This window comes from Lampetra planeri, chromosome 25 (assembly GCF_965212315.1).
Source record: "Lampetra planeri chromosome 25, kcLamPlan1.2.h2, whole genome shotgun sequence".
In the NCBI taxonomy this organism is placed as follows: Eukaryota; Metazoa; Chordata; class Hyperoartia; order Petromyzontiformes; family Petromyzontidae; genus Lampetra; species Lampetra planeri.
Genome location: NC_136131.1, coordinates 7,263,301 through 7,283,001, shown reverse-complemented (window position 1 = coordinate 7,283,001; position 19,701 = coordinate 7,263,301). Strand labels below are relative to the sequence as shown.

Genomic DNA, 19,701 nt, shown 5'->3' with positions numbered 1-19,701 from the left:
TTACTATCACATTTCATAAAAGCGTGTTTTATAAAAAAAACTTTTTTAAAATATGACTTTTGTTATGTTTGCGCCACTGCCCATGGGTCAAAGCTTGCATCTCCAGCAGCCACGGCACCCAATGAACACCCACACTGGACGGCCAGCAGACGGCGGTCTCACACCATGCTGGGTCGTCACACATTGAGCATCAGCAACAACAACATCAACAACAACATCAACAACATCTTCATAATCATTACCACGTCGTCGTTGCATCACCACCACCACCATCGGAGTAGCATCGCTGCTTCCTGGCACGTTGGAAACGGCGGCAGGAATTGTTTCTAACAACGATCGCTTGTTATTAATTATTCCTCTTACGAGGGTTAATTGTTCATTATTGCCATTATCATCATCATCATCGCAAGTAAATATGACTTAAGAAGAACGTAAAGGTAATGCTAATTGTAGAGTTTGTTCATAACGACGGTGTGGGCTTTAGGAATGTAGCCTCCGTTTGTCATCAATAATTCATCGTCACCACCGTCGTCATCATTCTGTCTGAAATCAAACATCCAGGAACATCGCTTAAGAATTAAGACGACAGCTTGTATCTCTGTGTGACACTTGCTTAATGTATACGCACATCGTGTGTGTGTGTATATCTCCTTCAGCCGCTAATTGTATCGTTATTAATGAGAGGGCTGTAGAATGTGAGGAGCGGCAGCAGGAGACGTGAATTGGAGACAAAGACCCCCTTAGCTGGCACGAGAGGAGGAGGAAGATTGCCGTAGATTGAATGGATCCTTGAAGCTTCTGTGGATGTATTTTCTTCCTACAGCCAGCAGCTGACGACAGCAGCAGACAGACCTCGACAACAACAACAACAGCAGCAGACAGACCTCGACATTAACAACAACAACAACAGCAGAGACAGACCTCGACAACAACAACAACAGCAGCAGACAGACCTCGACATCAACAACAACAGCAGCAGCACAGACAGACCTCTACATTAACAACAACAACAGCAGCAGACAGACCTCGACATCAACAACAACAACACAGACAGACCTCTACATTAACAACAACAGCAGCAGCAGCAGACAGACCTCGAGATTAACAACAACAGCAGCAGCAGACATACCTCGACATCAACAACAACAGCAGACAGATCTCGACATCAACAACAACAGCAGCAACACAATCTGGTTTAGCTGGCTACTTCTTCTGCTGCGGCTGCATGGTGGCCACAGAGGGCAATGATGAGGAAGAGAGAATCAACAGAGAGGGTGTAGAGTCTATAACAATATAGTCATCCTTCTCTCTCTCGCGCACTGCTGCCGGCACGGCGTGTTGACGGAGGCCGTCATCCAGCAGTGGATCGAGCCACGGGAGTCGTGTGTGGGCATCTTCACAGGGACATCGTGAGACGAGAGACTGTGTAGAGGTCTGTAGGCTGCGGGAAGTGTAACATCGCCTACAGACTGTGTAGAGAGAGACAGACAGGATCGAGGCGAGGCGACTACAGAGGGCGACGTCGTCGTCGACTACAGACGCCGCAGATGTGCAGGCGGCAGGCGTGGTAGCGTCAGCAGCAGACAGTACACACAGAGTGATACTATAGACTATACATAGTGATACTATAGACTATACACAGTGATACTATAGACAGTACACAGAGTGATACTATAGACTATACATAGTGATACTATAGACTATACACAGTGATACTATAGACAGTACACAGAGTGATACTATAGACTATACATAGTGATACTATAGACTATACACAGTGATACTATAGACAGTACACAGAGTGATACTATAGACTATACATAGTGATACTATAGACTATACACAGTGATACTATAGACAGTACACAGAGTGATACTATAGACTATACATAGTGATACTATAGACTATACACAGTGATACTATAGACAGTATACAGAGTGATACTATAGACTATACACAGAGTGATACTATAGACAGTACACAGTGATACTATAGACAGTACACAGAGTGATACTATAGACAGTATATAGTGATACACAGAGTGATACTATAGACAGTATACATAGAGTGATACTATAGACAGTACACAGAGTGATACTATAGACAGCATACATAGAGTGATACTATAGACATCATAGACTGCATTGACAGCACGACAAGGTGAAGACGGCTGCTGCTGCTGTTGTGGCTGTAGACTGTGGTGGTGGTGGCATAGTCGGACAGGACAGCATATAGAGTGATACTATAGACAGTGTATAGTGATACTATAGACAGTGTATAGTGATACTATAGACAGTACACAGAGTGATACTATAGACATCATACAGAGTGATACTATAGACAGCATACAGAGTGATACTATAGACAGCATACAGACATCATACAGAGTGATACTATAGACAGCATACAGACAGCATACAGAGTGATACTATAGACAGCATACAGACAGCATACAGAGTGATACTATAGACATACGGAGTGATACTATAGACAGCATACAGACATCATACAGAGTGATACTATAGACAGCATACAGATATACAGAGTGATACTGTAGACAGTACATAGAGTGATACTATAGACAGTACATAGAGTGATACTATAGACAGCATACAGACATCATACAGACAGCATGCAGACAGTAGCAGCAGCAGCAACAACAGCAGCGTATCGATTTGAGATTGATTAGTATCGCTTACAGGCAGCATACCGGACTTATACAGTACGTGTCACATGTCACAGGCGTATGCGTTCTTTACATGTACGTTCGCGACATTATACACATGACAAAGTACTGCAGGTGAGACAATATCCTATAGACTGTAAGCAGTATTAGTGTAGTCGATAATAAACACAGTATATACACTACAGACGAGGTGACCAGATCATAGTTTTAAAAAACTACAGTATTTAGTATAATATAGTAGTATAATGTCGTCACAGAGTGCTGTGTAACGAGAGGGAATGGTATCAAGACATTGGACTCTATATCCTATGATCTACACTGTACATGATTAACTCTATGGAGGTGTACAGGACTCCAGACTGCACCGACAACCTCATCGTCAGCATGGAGCAGGAGCCGTGGATATTGAAACTGCAGCCGGCATCAGCTGATGAGGCTCAACCCTCGGTGAAAAACCCGGTGGGTGACTGATCCTCGTCCACCCTGAGTAATCCACCTTTGTTCACTGAAGGGCATGGGATTGCTTCCTCCACCTCTTCATCTGTCTCTTGCCATCAACAGCACAGAGCTTCGTTCATTGACTCAACAGATATCTTGATGTCGGCTCTGTCTCTGATCCACGTTTTCACATGGGGCTGGGAATTTGTAAAGTGGACAACCAAACATTTATCTTCTAAGAGAGAGAGAAAAGTTTGTTTAAAAATGCTTAAATATTACTATGTTTCCCCATTGTTACACGACTTTAATGGGCCTTCATCATCCCCACATGTCCTCCTTATAACCATTGAATTACTGCATGTGACAGCACGGGCCCTCTCTGAGTTTTGTGAAACTTTGTAACTGAAATTAAAAACACGCTCGTGTTATGAAATGGACCCGGTCAAACATTAATTTCACGTTAACGCGGGATTCTTCTGTAACGGTGGTGAAAGTCAAGATTTTGTTAGAAAAGTAATTTATGCTGCAATTTATTTCAGTGTCCATGTGGGGCAGATTGCCTGGCAGCATGGCCATGGGTCTTTCTTTCTCACTGTTTGTTTAATCTCTTTGGTGCAGGTGATGGTGACGGTAATAAGGGTGGGATGATGATGATGGTGGTGCTGTTTTGGCTCTGATGGGTTCCTCACGTGATCTGTTCATTTCCTTGTGAGCATAAGTGCTGAGATGATGGTGATACTCTTGATGATTATGGTAACGGTGGCTCTGTGTTGACTATGGTTCATGGGTCTTCCGTGTCGTGTGTTAATCTTTTTGATGCAGGTGATGGTGATGGCAGTGCAGGTAATAATGATAGGGCGGCGATGATGATGCTTGCTGTGTTGGTTCTGATGGATCTCCATTGTCACTTATTCATCTGTTCGGCGAAGATGATCGTGATGGTGGTGATGATGGTGGTGATGTTGGTACTGAAAAATGCCTGTAATGGGTCTCGTGTCGTTTTATAATTTCCTTGTGAGCATAGGTGCTGAGAGATTTGATGATGATGCTGAAGATGATGGTATTGATGACTGTCTCTTTGCCCTTTGTTCATATCCTTGGCGCAGATGCTGCCGTTCCGCATGAGCATCTATGAAGGCTTCCAGGTTGGGAAGAGCATCACTATCGAGGGCTATGTGCCCATCAATGCGGACAGGTAACTCACTTGGTTTTTAGGGGACCCCGCAATCAGCCCAGGCTACACAGCCCACAGTCTAAACCAGGAGGGCCGCAGGCCGCGGCATGCATCCCGTGCAGGAAAAATGTTGAATGCGCGCGGGGGAACGTCGGCTTCACAGTGTGGCAACAACATCTACTAAAATACGCAACTTGAAACAAACGCCGTACTAATGCGGTGTTGACTAGAGGTGTGATCGTATGGTCTCTGTATTGTGGCCTTTGTAACCTGGTGGAGGGGAGGGAGGTGCTCAGGGACTAATGGTCTTGATTGGGTGGCTGCCATACCAAATAGGTTAAAGCACTCTTGGTCTAAACCCATTTGTGAGAATCCACAGTCTAAATCAGGGGTGGAAACCTTTTCTTTACTGAGGGCTGAATAGGACTTTCAGATGTTTCTGGCAAGCCCACAAATTTACAGATTTCGCAGCAATCCTTCTGAGCATGGGGCAAAATCCCACACGACTCAGTCTAAACCGATTCCACATTCCTCTTGGTTCAAACCTCAACTTAAAGCCAATCAACGCACTGTAGAGCTCCATCTAAATCCAGCTCATGTGACACATGGCTTATTCTAAACCCAGCTCGCATTTTTCATGGATCTTTCTGCAGGGGTCAATTTAAATTTAGATCACGTGCCTCCAAAACTGAACCCTACATTCTAACCCAGATTATTTGCACTGGGCTCAATATAAACCCAGCTACATTCCCTCAAGACCCAAGAACTTTAGTACCAAGTCCAGTTTAGTCTCACTAATCAAATCTAAATCTAGCTCACATTCCACAAAGATCAATTTAAATCCAGCCCATGTTGTGTGGGAGCTCTGTTTAAATCCACGTCACACGCCCCAGTGTTGAAACATAAGTCTTAAGGGCTTCATGGTGCTTAGTGGAGAGGGTGCGGATGCTGAGAGAGAGCAAAGCGTTGTGGTGAATCGTGTATCTTGTGCCGGCCCCCGGTTTTCAAATCTGCTGGCTTCTGCTAAGCTGACAATCGTCTAGTAATGCCTCCAATTCTTTCATCATTCTCTTCGAAATGATTTTCGGAGGTGGCGTGTCAACTGTGACAGCTTCGGTATCTGGTGGAGGGTAGAAAGGTTGGGAGTGAAGTGTTTTGGCACCAGTAGCTTAGGCCTCGATGACACCTTGATGACACTTTGATCCTGCTCTTGCTTGATCTTCTTGACAATTTATACGTGTGTGATGAGAGGCTAATGCGTTTGTAGTTCTTCACGCACAATTAATCACCCTTCGATCCCAACCCTGACACCTGTATATTTGGAGTTTGCATGTTCTCCCTGTGGTCGTGTAGATTGTTCTCTGGGTCCTCTGGTTTTTCCCTTCCACATTTAGAATCAACATGCGTTTAGAGAACTGTATTTGGCTGCTATAGATTTCCACACGATAAGCCACTTCGTTGAGCTTCAGAAAAAGAGCTATATATAGCGCAGCGGGCCTTACCTGGGGAAATAAAAAATAGTTTTAGCTTGTATGTTTAGTTTAGCGCGATCTCTGCAACCCAAACGGCTTTGCCCGGCGCCGTCCCTGCCCCAGGTTCCACATGGAGCTGCAGATCGGCTCGCACATCCGCCCTCACGCCGACGTCGCGCTGCACATGAGCGTGCGGTTGGGCAGCGGCTGCGTCGTGTGCAACTCGATGTGCGCCCAGCGCTGGGGCCGCGAGGAGAAGACTGGCGGCAGCACCGGCCCCTTTGTGCGCGGCCAAAACTTTTGCGTCACTCTCATCGCCACCGAGGAGGAGATCCAGGTGGGAGGGGGGCAGCAGCCGGGGTCTCAAGCGGTGGGGAGCTCCGTGGGTGGAGCGGCGATGGCGGCGTGTTGGGTTTGAGTGCCCAGCCGCATCTCTGGTGGCCGGTGTTCATTTCGTCAGAGTTTACTATTGCAGTCGAGTCCGAGTCTGCGGAATTCACGGAGCCGTTCTCTTGTTCAGAGTGTGCTCAGCTCACAGAAAGTCTGAGCTTGGAATCTGGAGCGTATGTCAGTGTAGATGAACTTCCGCGATTGGGTTTGCGGTCCGTTATTGGCATAGGGGTTACGCAAGGCTTGCTTGCTTGCTCATTGCACTTCCGTCTCTGATCACGTGACTAAGTTTTCTTAGTATGCATCTCCAAATCCACAAAATTCGTCTCTTCAGAATGAGTCGAGCTTTGGTGTTAGCCGTCGTCGCACTTTATGAATCTCGTCCACTCGTAGTCAACATGGACTGTGATAAAAAAAAGAATGCTTCATTGACAAATATTTTAGACGCAAATTTTTGTCATCAACCCTGCTGGTGGCTGAACTCTTAGCACAGCCTGGTGGTTTCTTTTCCGGTGTTTTACGTGAAAAAGAATGCGGTCGTTTCAAGCTGAGAAGCCACAATGGTTTTTTGGGTTTGTGGTTATGTTGGTTCACGGTGACCAGGGATATCCTAATTTCTTACTGCATATTTTCCGGGTCGCTGGTTCGACCGGAGTAGGCGTTACGTGACTGGTAGTAGCTGCAGCCCGTCGCGGAGGTATACAGGATATGGTGTGTCAGGTGGGGAATATTTTCTGGGTCGGCGATCTGGACAGACCAGGTTGCACATTAGCCCTGGTCATTACACCTCATCGTATTTCACTTGCTCTTGTTCATGTTGAAAGATGTGCACGAGAATATGACGTCACCGAGCAAACTTCAGTTTGGTGCCGAGTTGCGCAACTTGTGCTCGTCCGTGACAGTTTGTATGCAGGTGCCTTGATATCGGACCTTAAAAGACATAGATGGAATTCTTAGCTTATTTACATGGGCATACATCGCAGTGTGATAACTGCTCCACTATCGCTCCACTCACACACATCCGCACGCACACACACGTGCACACACACACACCCATGCGCGTGCGTGCACCCATGCGTACGTCCCGGGACCTGCACTGCCCGTGCAGGTTGTGTCGGCCGGGCGGCCGTACATCACGTACAAGCACCGCCTGCTGCTGGCGGACGTGGACACCTTCCACATTTCCGGCCCCGTCACTGTGTCCAGCATCCGCTTCTCGAGGACACTGGTACGACTCCAATCCGTCCGTTTGTTGTTTGTTTGTCAGTCCCCTATGTGTGTGTCTGGTCTAGTCGGCTGGCTATCTAACCATCTTTGCCTCTCCTGATCTCTCTAATTTCCATCCATCTCTCTGCTTGTCTGTCCATGTATTTGTCGAGTCGGCCAGGCGTCCATCCATTCATTCATTCATCCAACCATCCATCCATTTGTGTCCATCTGGTTTGCCAAACAACCATTGGATCCAAACATCCAGCAAACCGGACAGCAGCCTGACCGAGAGAAAAATCAGACAGAAAATTGTCATTCGACATTGGGTGGAGTCGTGGCGCAGTGGTTGGCGAACTATACTTCGAACCTGGCAAGTCGCAGGAATTTCCAGACTCCAGTTCTCGCAGCGTCACCTCCCTACGGGCCACCATTTCAGCTCGGCCAACGTTCACTGAACTGCAGAGCGCTGCGAGGAGTGTGCGACGCGCACGTGCTTATTGATTGGTAAACATCGAGAGCCACACAGTGGTGGTTGGGGTGGTTAGCTCAAATACAGTACTGGGGTCTTGGAATGGCGTAGATAACCGGTGAGGCAAGGTGTGGGGTAATTATTCAGAGGTGTGGACTCGAGTCATGTGACTTGGACTCGAGTCAGACTCGAGTCATGAATTTGATGACTTGCGACTCGACTTGGACTTGCATAACAATGACTTTGTCCCACCTATGAGATGTGGACTCGAGTCATGTGACTTGGACTCGAGTCAGACTCGAGTCATGAATTTGATGACTTGCGACTCGACTTGGACTTGCATAACAATGACTTTGTCCCACCTATGAGATGTGGACTCGAGTCATGTGACTTGGACTCGAGTCAGACTCGAGTCATGAATTTGATGACTTGCGACTCGACTTGGACTTGCATAACAATGACTTTGTCCCACCTCTGTAATTATTAACGAGACACTCGGCTGGTTTGGGTGGCCACTCCTGCGCAAGAACCCGGCCTCGGGGTGGTGGTAGAGCATATTCCATTCAGCACTATTGTTTTCTTTCTACAAACACGCTTAGCTGAGGCTATCCCTGCCAGGCTGCCCTTGAATGACATTTTTTGTTTTCGTGTGGGAGAGAAAAAAATTTCCCCGTGAAAAATTATTAAGTGCTTTGCTGCCACGTGATATATTTTTTTCTTGGGCGTTTTGCCGACGAATGCTGGCACTGTTTATGTCACGTGTCCACGTCCGATTTTGTGTCTTTGTGTATGCCTCATATTGATTCATCTGTTTTTTTAATGTTTTCCCATATATACAGCATGTCTGGTGCCTGCGTACCTGTGCCTGTGAGTCTATGTCTCAGTACGTGTCCCGCTGTGTTTGTGTACCTGTGCATTTGTATCCCTGTTGTCTGTTGATGCCTTCGTGCCTGTGCTTTTATGTGTGTACTGTGTTCCATTACATTCGTGTAATTTTGTTTCTATATGCCTGTTGTGTTTATGTTTACATATATTTACCCGTGTCTCTGTGTGACTGTGTCCAGTATATATGTATGTCCATGTGTCTCTGTGTGTCTGTGTATCTGTACAATGGAGCACCAAGTTGGCTCAGTAAGGAGTACAGGTGGAGCACCTGCCAGTCATCTAAGTGGACCCATAGCACCTGGGTGGGTCCAATGACCTTCCAGCAATCTTTCAACAATTTACGTCACCTCAAAGTGCACCTAGACTGGCACAAACGCCGTTGTGACGTCACCTCCACTTAGTGGCGAACGGTGGTTGTTGCTGTGTATCTGTGTGCCTCTTTGTGTTTGTGTGTCTTTGTGTCTGACCTTGTGCCTGTCCACCAGTATATTTGTGTCACTGTCTCTCTCTGGGCTTGCCTGTTGTGTTTGTGTCTATGTCCTTCTGTTTATGTGACTGTGTTTTCCCGTACGTCTAACTGTGTATCTGCGTGCCTCTTTGTGTTTGTGTGTCTTTGTGTCTGAACTTGTGCCTGTCCACCAGTATATTTATGTCACTGTCTCTGTGCTTGCCTGTTGTGTTTGTGTCTATGTCCTTCTGTTTATGTGACTGTGTTTTCCCGTACGTCTAACTGTGTATCTGCGTGCCTCTTTGTGTTTGTGTGTCTTTGTGTCTGAACTTGTGCCTGTCCACCAGTATATTTATGTCACTGTCTCTGTGCTTGCCTGTTGTGTTTGTGTCTATGTCCTTCTGTTTATGTGACTGTGTTTTCCCGTACGTCTAACTGTGTATCTGCGTGCCTCTTTGTGTTTGTGTGTCTTTGTGTCTGAACTTGTGCCTGTCCACCAGTATATTTATGTCACTGTCTCTGTGCTTGCCTGTTGTGTTTGTGTCTATGTCCTTCTGTTTATGTGACTGTGTTTTCCCGTACGTCTAACTGTGTATCTGCGTGCCTCTTTGTGTTTGTGTGTCTTTGTGTCTGAACTTGTGCCTGTCCACCAGTATATTTATGTCACTGTCTCTGTGCTTGCCTGTTGTGTTTGTGTCTATGTCCTTCTGTTTATGTGACTGTGTTTTCCCGTACGTCTAACTGTGTATCTGCGTGCCTCTTTGTGTTTGTGTGTCTTTGTGTCTGAACTTGTGCCTGTCCACCAGTATATTTATGTCACTGTCTCTGTGCTTGCCTGTTGTGTTTGTGTCTATGTCCTTCTGTTTATGTGACTGTGTTTTCCCGTACGTCTAACTGTGTATCTGCGTGCCTCTTTGTGTTTGTGTGTCTTTGTGTCTGAACTTGTGCCTGTCCACCAGTATATTTATGTCACTGTCTCTGTGCTTGCCTGTTGTGTTTGTGTCTATGTCCTTCTGTTTATGTGACTGTGTTTTCCCGTACGTCTAACTGTGTATCTGCGTGCCTCTTTGTGTTTGTGTGTCTTTGTGTCTGAACTTGTGCCTGTCCACCAGTATATTTATGTCACTGTCTCTCTCTGGGCTTGCCTGTTGTGTTTGTGTCTATGCCCTTCTGTTTATGTGACTGTGTTTTCCCGTACGTCTAACTGTGTATCTGCGTGCCTCTTTGTGTTTGTGTGTCTTTGTGTCTGAACTTGTGCCTGTCCACCAGTATATTTATGTCACTGTCTCTGTGCTTGCCTGTTGTGTTTGTGTCTATGCCCTTCTGTTTATGTGACTGTGTTTTCCCGTACGTCTAACTGTGTATCTGCGTGCCTCTTTGTGTTTGTGTGTCTTTGTGTCTGAACTTGTGCCTGTCCACCAGTATATTTATGTCACTGTCTCTGTGCTTGCCTGTTGTGTTTGTGTCTATGTCCTTCTGTTTATGTGACTGTGTTTTCCCGTACGTCTAACTGTGTATCTGCGTGCCTCTTTGTGTTTGTGTGTCTTTGTGTCTGAACTTGTGCCTGTCCACCAGTATATTTATGTCACTGTCTCTCTCTGGGCTTGCCTGTTGTGTTTGTGTCTATGCCCTTCTGTTTATGTGACTGTGTTTTCCCGTACGTCTAACTGTGTATCTGCGTGCCTCTTTGTGTTTGTGTGTCTTTGTGTCTGAACTTGTGCCTGTCCACCAGTATATTTATGTCACTGTCTCTGTGCTTGCCTGTTGTGTTTGTGTCTATGCCCTTCTGTTTATGTGACTGTGTTTTCCCGTACGTCTAACTGTGTATCTGCGTGCCTCTTTGTGTTTGTGTGTCTTTGTGTCTGAACTTGTGCCTGTCCACCAGTATATTTATGTCACTGTCTCTGTGCTTGCCTGTTGTGTTTGTGTCTATGTCCTTCTGTTTATGTGACTGTGTTTTCCCGTACGTCTAACTGTGTATCTGCGTGCCTCTTTGTGTTTGTGTGTCTTTGTGTCTGAACTTGTGCCTGTCCACCAGTATATTTATGTCACTGTCTCTGTGCTTGCCTGTTGTGTTTGTGTCTATGCCCTTCTGTTTATGTGACTGTGTTTTCCCGTACGTCTAACTGTGTATCTGCGTGCCTATTTGTGTTTGTGTGTCTTTGTGTCTGAACTTGTGCCTGTCCACCAGTATATTTATGTCACTGTCTCTGTGCTTGCCTGTTGTGTTTGTGTCTATGTCCTTCTGTTTATGTGACTGTGTTTTCCCGTACGTCTAACTGTGTATCTGCGTGCCTCTTTGTGTTTGTGTGTCTTTGTGTCTGAACTTGTGCCTGTCCACCAGTATATTTATGTCACTGTCTCTGTGCTTGCCTGTTGTGTTTGTGTCTATGCCCTTCTGTTTATGTGACTGTGTTTTCCCGTACGTCTAACTGTGTATCTGCGTGCCTCTTTGTGTTTGTGTGTCTTTGTGTCTGAACTTGTGCCTGTCCACCAGTATATTTGTGTCACTGTCTCTGTGCTTGCCTGTTGTGTTTGTGTCTATGCCCTTCTGTTTATGTGACTGTGTTTTCCCGTACGTCTAACTGTGTATCTGCGTGCCTCTTTGTGTTTGTGTGTCTTTGTGTCTGAACTTGTGCCTGTCCACCAGTATATTTATGTCACTGTCTCTGTGCTTGCCTGTTGTGTTTGTGTCTATGTCCTTCTGTTTATGTGACTGTGTTTTCCCGTACGTCTAACTGTGTATCTGCGTGCCTCTTTGTGTTTGTGTGTCTTTGTGTCTGAACTTGTGCCTGTCCACCAGTATATTTATGTCACTGTCTCTGTGCTTGCCTGTTGTGTTTGTGTCTATGCCCTTCTGTTTATGTGACTGTGTTTTCCCGTACGTCTAACTGTGTATCTGCGTGCCTCTTTGTGTTTGTGTGTCTTTGTGTCTGAACTTGTGCCTGTCCACCAGTATATTTATGTCACTGTCTCTGTGCTTGCCTGTTGTGTTTGTGTCTATGCCCTTCTGTTTATGTGACTGTGTTTTCCCGTACGTCTAACTGTGTATCTGCGTGCCTCTTTGTGTTTGTGTGTCTTTGTGTCTGAACTTGTGCCTGTCCACCAGTATATTTGTGTCACTGTCTCTGTGCTTGCCTGTTGTGTTTGTGTCTATGCCCTTCTGTTTATGTGACTGTGTTTTCCCGTACGTCTAACTGTGTATCTGCGTGCCTCTTTGTGTTTGTGTGTCTTTGTGTCTGAACTTGTGCCTGTCCACCAGTATATTTATGTCACTGTCTCTGTGCTTGCCTGTTGTGTTTGTGTCTATGTCCTTCTGTTTATGTGACTGTGTTTTCCCGTACGTCTAACTGTGTATCTGCGTGCCTCTTTGTGTTTGTGTGTCTTTGTGTCTGAACTTGTGCCTGTCCACCAGTATATTTGTGTCACTGTCTCTGTGCTTGCCTGTTGTGTTTGTGTCTATGCCCTTCTGTTTATGTGACTGTGTTTTCCCGTACGTCTAACTGTGTATCTGCGTGCCTCTTTGTGTTTGTGTGTCTTTGTGTCTGAACTTGTGCCTGTCCACCAGTATATTTGTGTCACTGTCTCTGTGCTTGCCTGTTGTGTTTGTGTCTATGCCCTTCTGTTTATGTGACTGTGTTTTCCCGTACGTCTAACTGTGTATCTGCGTGCCTCTTTGTGTTTGTGTGTCTTTGTGTCTGAACTTGTGCCTGTCCACCAGTATATTTGTGTCACTGTCTCTGTGCTTGCCTGTTGTGTTTGTGTCTATGCCCTTCTGTTTATGTGACTGTGTTTTCCCGTACGTCTAACTGTGTATCTGCGTGCCTCTTTGTGTTTGTGTGTCTTTGTGTCTGAACTTGTGCCTGTCCACCAGTATATTTATGTCACTGTCTCTGTGCTTGCCTGTTGTGTTTGTGTCTATGTCCTTCTGTTTATGTGACTGTGTTTTCCCGTACGTCTAACTGTGTATCTGCGTGCCTCTTTGTGTTTGTGTGTCTTTGTGTCTGAACTTGTGCCTGTCCACCAGTATATTTATGTCACTGTCTCTGTGCTTGCCTGTTGTGTTTGTGTCTATGCCCTTCTGTTTATGTGACTGTGTTTTCCCGTACGTCTAGCTGTGTATCTGCGTGCCTCTTTGTGTTTGTGTGTCTTTGTGTCTGAACTTGTGCCTGTCCACCAGTATATTTATGTCACTGTCTCTGTGCTTGCCTGTTGTGTTTGTGTCTATGCCCTTCTGTTTATGTGACTGTGTTTTCCCGTACGTCTAGCTGTGTATCTGCGTGCCACGTGTCTGCGTTGTTCCAGACCGCCCCGTGCTCCGCACTCATCCCTGGAGGATTTACAGAGGGGAAAAGCGTCCTGGTCCGAGCCACGGTGAAATGCAACCCGGACAGGTGAGGGCTCGCCTTTACGCTCGTCGAGTTGCGACAGGTTTGCCGTAATTTGATGGTATAGCTGTCAAAGGTGCAGGTGGTGTGGCTGCACCGGGGTCCATGGGCCCCTCCGGTTACCTGGGTGGGTCAGGGATCAGCCTCGGAGCCAGCCAGCTCGCTAGAGACACCTTTTGACACGCGGCTGAATTGCAGTCACAGAAAGTCGGCGCAATCATGATAACATTGACCTCGCTTGAGTATCGTACGCTGCTTCGGATTTGTTAAAAAAATATATTCTACACAATATTTCCTCGGTCTGGATTTACTTTTTGCAGTCTATTTTATGTCTTATCTACCTTGCTGTATATTTCTATATCTCTGTGCGTACCCTTTTGCCAGTCTCTTGCTGTTTCATCAGCTTCCCATTTTCAAATAACCTCGTTCATTCATGGCCTTTTCTACGGTCATTTGTGAGTCACAATAAAGGAAAGTATATTTCCTCACGAAGCTTGAGACTTGGGTAAAGGTTTGTTGGCTATAGTTTGTATTTGCTGATCGGAAGTACACGGTCAGAATACAAGATAAACCCAGCAGCGCGACCCACTCTGGTGACACAGGTGATGCGATCAGCGCTGGCTTGTCTCACATGGTCTCATGATCCCCCCTGCAGGCAGAGCCACTTGTGTAAACGGTAAATGTGCAGCCCTTGCGTTTGCTCGCTTTCGCCACTGTTGGTGGAAGGGCCTTCAAATGTAGTGGGAGCTCTAGAGGGTATTTGGCCTACTCTTTCACGCTGGCCAGACGTCTTTGTATGTATGTATGTTGAACTTCTTTTGCACCGTACATAGCCAACCGTGCTTATCGGAGGTCTTGAGAGAGGTGGGGGGGGTACCCGCGCTTTACCCCACTCCTCGCCACCTGCCAATTGACTAACTCTGGTGGTGTACCATGTTTACTGCTGCGTGGACTGGGGTGGGGGAGGTAGGATTCAAGAAACTTGCACCGTTGTTGTACTGCCAGACCGGGAGGTCGAATTGAACCAGCAATTTCTGAATTCCAAATCCAGCATGCACGAACAAATTGCACCAGGGCAGCATCTCGCATGTGAGTTGTAGCATTCATTGCAGGAGAGAGCCTACTGAGACAATGCGTCTTGTAAATAACACTTTGAATAAACAAGGCACTGAAGTACAATGGAAGGGACCCATGACATGGTACACAGTACACGTGCTTATATAGGTAAATCGCAGCGAGTTGGCACAGTGGGGAGCACTGTGCCATCTCGGTCAAGCCATAAGAGCTGGGTCTGTCCCGTGACCTCCTCCTGCCAGTCACCTTTCGGCACTTCACGTGATGGCCTCAAAGTTCACCTAGCCTCACACCAGTGCCGTGGTGATGTCACCGCCACTTAGGGGCGAATGTTGTCTGTTATTATTGTTTATGTAAATATAGTCGTGATGATGATAATGCTGATAACGATTATTTTAAAGATTTTGATGGTAACAATGTAAAGGTATTAAAGATAATGTCACTGCTTATGACATTAATAACGATGGTTTTGATGGTGATGACGTTGACGGATTTCTAATTGTGTCAGTGTTGATGACAACAACAATGATGATGATACAGGATAATGGTGAACCTGGGTCAAAGCACCGGGCCCGACATCGCGCTTCACATCAACCCACGCTTCCGCAAGAAGGAGTTTGTGCGGAACTCGCTGCTGTGCGATGCCTGGGGCGAGGAGGAGAGGGCAGCGGACTCATTCCCTTTCTACCCGGGGAAAGAGTTCAAGGTAAACACGGACAAGGTTTTTCACATAAAGCCAGCACAGATTGGTGGGGCGAATGCTGTTAGCGAACACCTATGGAGCCTGGAAAGGTGCTTGATAAAATGGTGTGGCTAGCACCATGCCTGGCCACCTTTAGTCTCTCCCTTGTTGATATGTCCACACTGTACCAGGTACTAATTTTAGTTGACCTGGGGCATAATTGGTTCAGATATCAATCACCGCTATTGTTAGACATTTTTGAGAGTCGAGGTCGCCAGGTTCATTGCGGTCTACACCAAGCGCTGCACCACCACCACTCTACGGAAATGCATACGCACGTGCAGACACAAAGACAACGACCCACGTGAGACGAGCTATGTGTTATGTGAGCGCCTATTACAGCTGGCAAAGCACAGAGTGGGCAAAGCGCCCAAGTCTTCAGTCACCCATCTGGCATCATCATCTCGTTGTGCATTTGTGTTAAGGTTTAGTCTCGCAGCGCATCCACCCACCCCCTCGAAAAAATTACATCACGGAACTACTTGTGAAGTCAATTGAGTCAAACGCTTTATCGAATGTCTTTCTGAAACCAGGACGTTTAGCAGCCCTACTCAACTACCTACGGGCCCTTTCTTGCCCCCCCGACCCCCCCCGACAGATGCTCATCCGCTGTGAGCGTGGCCACTTTGCGGTGAGCGTGGACGACAAGCCGGCCTTCACTTTCAAGCAACGCATGCTGCGCATGGCGACAGTCGACCAGGTGCGCGTGTCCGGGGACCTCATGCTGCCCGACATCGAGGTGCAGGGAGTCAAGGTGAAGCCCTGAGTGAGGATCCAGTACACACAGCAAGGGGGAGCCGTGGGGGTGAAGCAGTACTGCCGCCCCCACCTAACGTAGGCGTGACCCTTGCCTAATACTGCCATCCATCCTCACCTCGCATGGTCACCACACCGAATGAGCACAGTCGCCACCCTGATATAGCATGGCCACCACCTTTACATCCTGTGACCATCCTCACCTACCACAGTCACCCGTGGAACACATGACAGCATGGGTAAGAGAGGGTGAGCGCGGGTGAGTGGTTGAGTGGGGCAGGAGAAGATGTTTGTAGTGGATTGTGGAGTTGAAGATGGGAAGGGCATAGTCCATTGTGCATGGGTCTGTCACTGATATGATATGACAATGACTTAAACCACTGTGAAAGTTAGGGTGTATTTCCGACAGGGCCTGGTGTCGCCCGTAAGAACGTGAACGCGAGGTGAGATGTGTATCACCGGCTCCTCAATCATGTCTGTGCGGTTTGGGGAGCGGTTAGCACAATAGTTAGTGCACTGCAAACCCAGTGACCTCGGTTCAATTACAAACCCAGTGACCTTGGTTCAATTCCTATTCATGGCCAATGTCAAGGCCAAGAAAGCAGCCAGACGTGGTGCTGGCCAAACCACCCCCCATCGTGCTCTGTGCCGGCCTTGACAGGTGCTCACTAACAACACTTGCTCCAAAAGTGTGTGCGGCTTACAAGGATATACGGCTTTCTGTATATTACTGTACTGTATTATGTTTGCGGTCTGCACGTACAAATGTTGTGATTGTCGGGAACAAACTTCAGTGGTGGCACACGTTAGACGATCGACGTCCTTGGTTTACATTGGCTGCGAGCCCCTTTTGTAAAAGAAGACCTTTGAAATACGACCTAACTTTAAGAGTACTGTAAGCACAGTTTCCTCATTGAAGCAGTTACACGTTAACTTTTGTGAGGGATAGCTGTTTTTCCATGTTTGGTGCTTTTTCTGCCAATTAGCATGTGGTTAATTACTTGCAGGAGGTAGTGAATTCGCACTGCTGCCTGTAAGATATGGGTACACTTGACTCAAAATTACCTGGGGTCGTGTAGCGGATACAACAAAAATACTGATAGTGTAAAACCACTTGTAAATTAGAATAGGGGGGTGGGGGTGAAGATGGAGAATGCACCGCCTGTTTTATTGCTTCCGAAAGTAATCGGGTTTAACTTACAGTCACGTGGGCACCGATTCCTGTGACCCTCGACGAGTGAGGAGCTGCAAACAAAACAAAGATGCTCGGAATATTTTTTTACATTCAAATTTTGTGCGAGATCGGTGAATCCACAACCCGGATAATCCTCCTGATGAGATAATGGAGATTTGACTGCAAATTTGAATCAAGCTCCAGAGCTCTCTTGAGATGAGTAACACAAACCCCGTACGAAACTACAAGCATGGGAACTTGAATGACCGTGCATGATACTTGAAATGTATTGACACTTTACGTGATCCCTTAACCACTTTGAACGCAAATTACTTTTTAAGTAAACACCCATTTTGCGTGAAAAATGTTTTTTTATTTAAGGGCCCGATTTGCGTGTTTGTTGGCAAATGGGCACTTTTTGTCCCAACTGTTTTCGAAATGATGAAGGTGTGACGCGTTACGGGTTTTAATGTATGCTGAGCTCATCCCAAGCTACAAGCCTGATTGACAAGCTATCTTTTGTTGTTGTGATATGTGAACAACGATACAACCACTATCATACGGTCCGATCAAATAAGTGCCTTCTTGTGTAATTTGTATTAATGTTATCTCACCAATTCTGTATTTTGTCAATTAAATATCACCTCTTCACACAACCTCTCTGCCATTGCCTTGCGTGTATTGTATCACAATTTTTTGGCTTGAAAGAGGTTCCATCAACCAGACTTGGGCCACCATATGACTGGAATTTCAATCAATTGTCTTAGGGGCCGTCCATAAATGACGTCACGCACCTAGGGAGGGGGGGGGGGTCAGACATTTGTGACGATGTGTGACGAGGGGGGGGTTTGAGAAATGTGACGTCACATCAAAATGCGCAACTTTATATAAATAGACAACACGTTCTACTTCATTAAATAGACTTTTTAATGAATGTTTTCTCCTACATCAGAGTGCAGCGCCACATTAAATACGCACTGCAATGACAATAGTTTAAAGCAATTTGAAGCATGTTTTATTTTCAAAATGGAAATATGGTTTTGGGGGGGGGGCAGAGCTTTTGTGACGTTATATTTGAGGGGGGGGGTTTGACTTTTTGTGACGCTGTGTGACGAGGGGGGGGGGTCAAAAATCGTCCAAAATCGCATGACGTCATTTATGGACGGCCCCTAATGTCCAACAATGAAGATGCAGGTGTGTTCCGTTGAGCGGACACAAAACAACACTCGATGGTATGTCTCCCACGACTCGCCAGAGGGAAGTACAGCAAGTGTACTGATCACCATCTGTTTCCATCTGTACGGATATAGAGTGTTGCCCCCTCGTAGACATGGGTTTTCTCCGGATGCTCCAGTGTCCTCCCACGTCTATAATAAACACACATTTATTAGCTGAAAACATCTTAAACTAAAAAACAAAATGCAGGACCCTGCTGAAAAAGAGTCGTATGCCTCAGCGTGGCTCTCCTGGATAAATATATGAAAATTTTATTTTTAATTGGTGTATGTTCATTTTGGCTGTGTAAGTATTTGTTTGCTACTTACTATCCGCCAATCAAAATGTACTTGGATAATAATGAAAAACTATCGTCATGGGACCTTTCTTGACAGTATCAAAATATAAGAATTGGTTTTACCCGTTCTGGCAATAAAACAGGTGTTAAGATGTTAAAGCACCAAAAAAAAACTTTTTCAAGGACTAACACTGTTTGAGACTTGGGTCTAAAGAAAGCTGTCTGGTATGGACCAATACGTTTCAAAGACAATGCATATTTTATACTCTGGTTTTTTCGGTAAAGTCACGTAGGTAAAGCAATTAATAAAATAAAATAAATGAAAACAACTAAATTAAAATAACTGTAGCTACAGTTATTTTGCTGTGCCTTTTTACACCTGATGAGGGAGGCTTGTGTTGCCTCCGAAACGTCATTTAATTTAGTTGTTTTCATTTATTTTATTTTATTGTTTTACCTACGTGACTTTACCGAAAAAAACAAAGAGTATGATTCCTTGCAGTCACGAAAGCTTCAAATCTAGAATTAATTCATATTTTACCAGAGCATGTTTGTGTTTGCATGTTCACAAAGTATGTGTGGTTTTATGCAGACATCATTCCTTGCAAAATGTGTCTATGTTTTAACATCTTAACACCTGTTTTATTGCCAGAAAGGGTAAAACCCAATTATATAAAAAAAAAAACTATCGTGTTGGAAGAGGTGGGTGTACCCACACTTTACCCCACCGTGATTATTACCGCGGTCATAACCAACCCCCCACCCATTAACCAGGGTGGCCGGCTGGTTTCGAACCGCGAAGCTCTGCAACGAGCGGCCAATGCGCGTGGGTGGGGTCAGAGTGGCGAGTTCCCCCACCACGTGATCGATCGACGAATGAAAT

General features: G+C 46.0%; 1 protein-coding gene across 5 annotated transcripts; it reads left to right on the top strand.

Annotated features, from left to right (window-relative positions):
• Positions 1-156: 156 nt before the first annotated feature.
• Positions 157-17,961, top strand: LOC144727360 (galectin-8-like). Of its 5 annotated transcripts, none has more exons than XM_078606113.1 (8): positions 157-437; positions 824-3,145; positions 4,231-4,319; positions 5,894-6,107; positions 7,269-7,388; positions 13,477-13,565; positions 15,174-15,339; positions 15,974-17,961. In XM_078606113.1, the coding sequence occupies exons 2-8, from the start codon at positions 3,011-3,013 to the stop codon at positions 16,139-16,141; spliced, it is 981 nt and encodes a 326-aa protein (XP_078462239.1). In that variant the 5' UTR covers positions 157-437; positions 824-3,010; the 3' UTR covers positions 16,142-17,961. The 5 variants fall into 5 exon arrangements, with proteins under 5 accessions (XP_078462239.1, XP_078462240.1, XP_078462238.1 ...); XM_078606114.1 differs by having other exon boundaries at positions 157-1,567; positions 3,037-3,145; XM_078606116.1 differs by having other exon boundaries at positions 158-1,432; positions 3,037-3,145.
• The last annotated feature ends 1,740 nt before the right edge of the window (positions 17,962-19,701 follow it).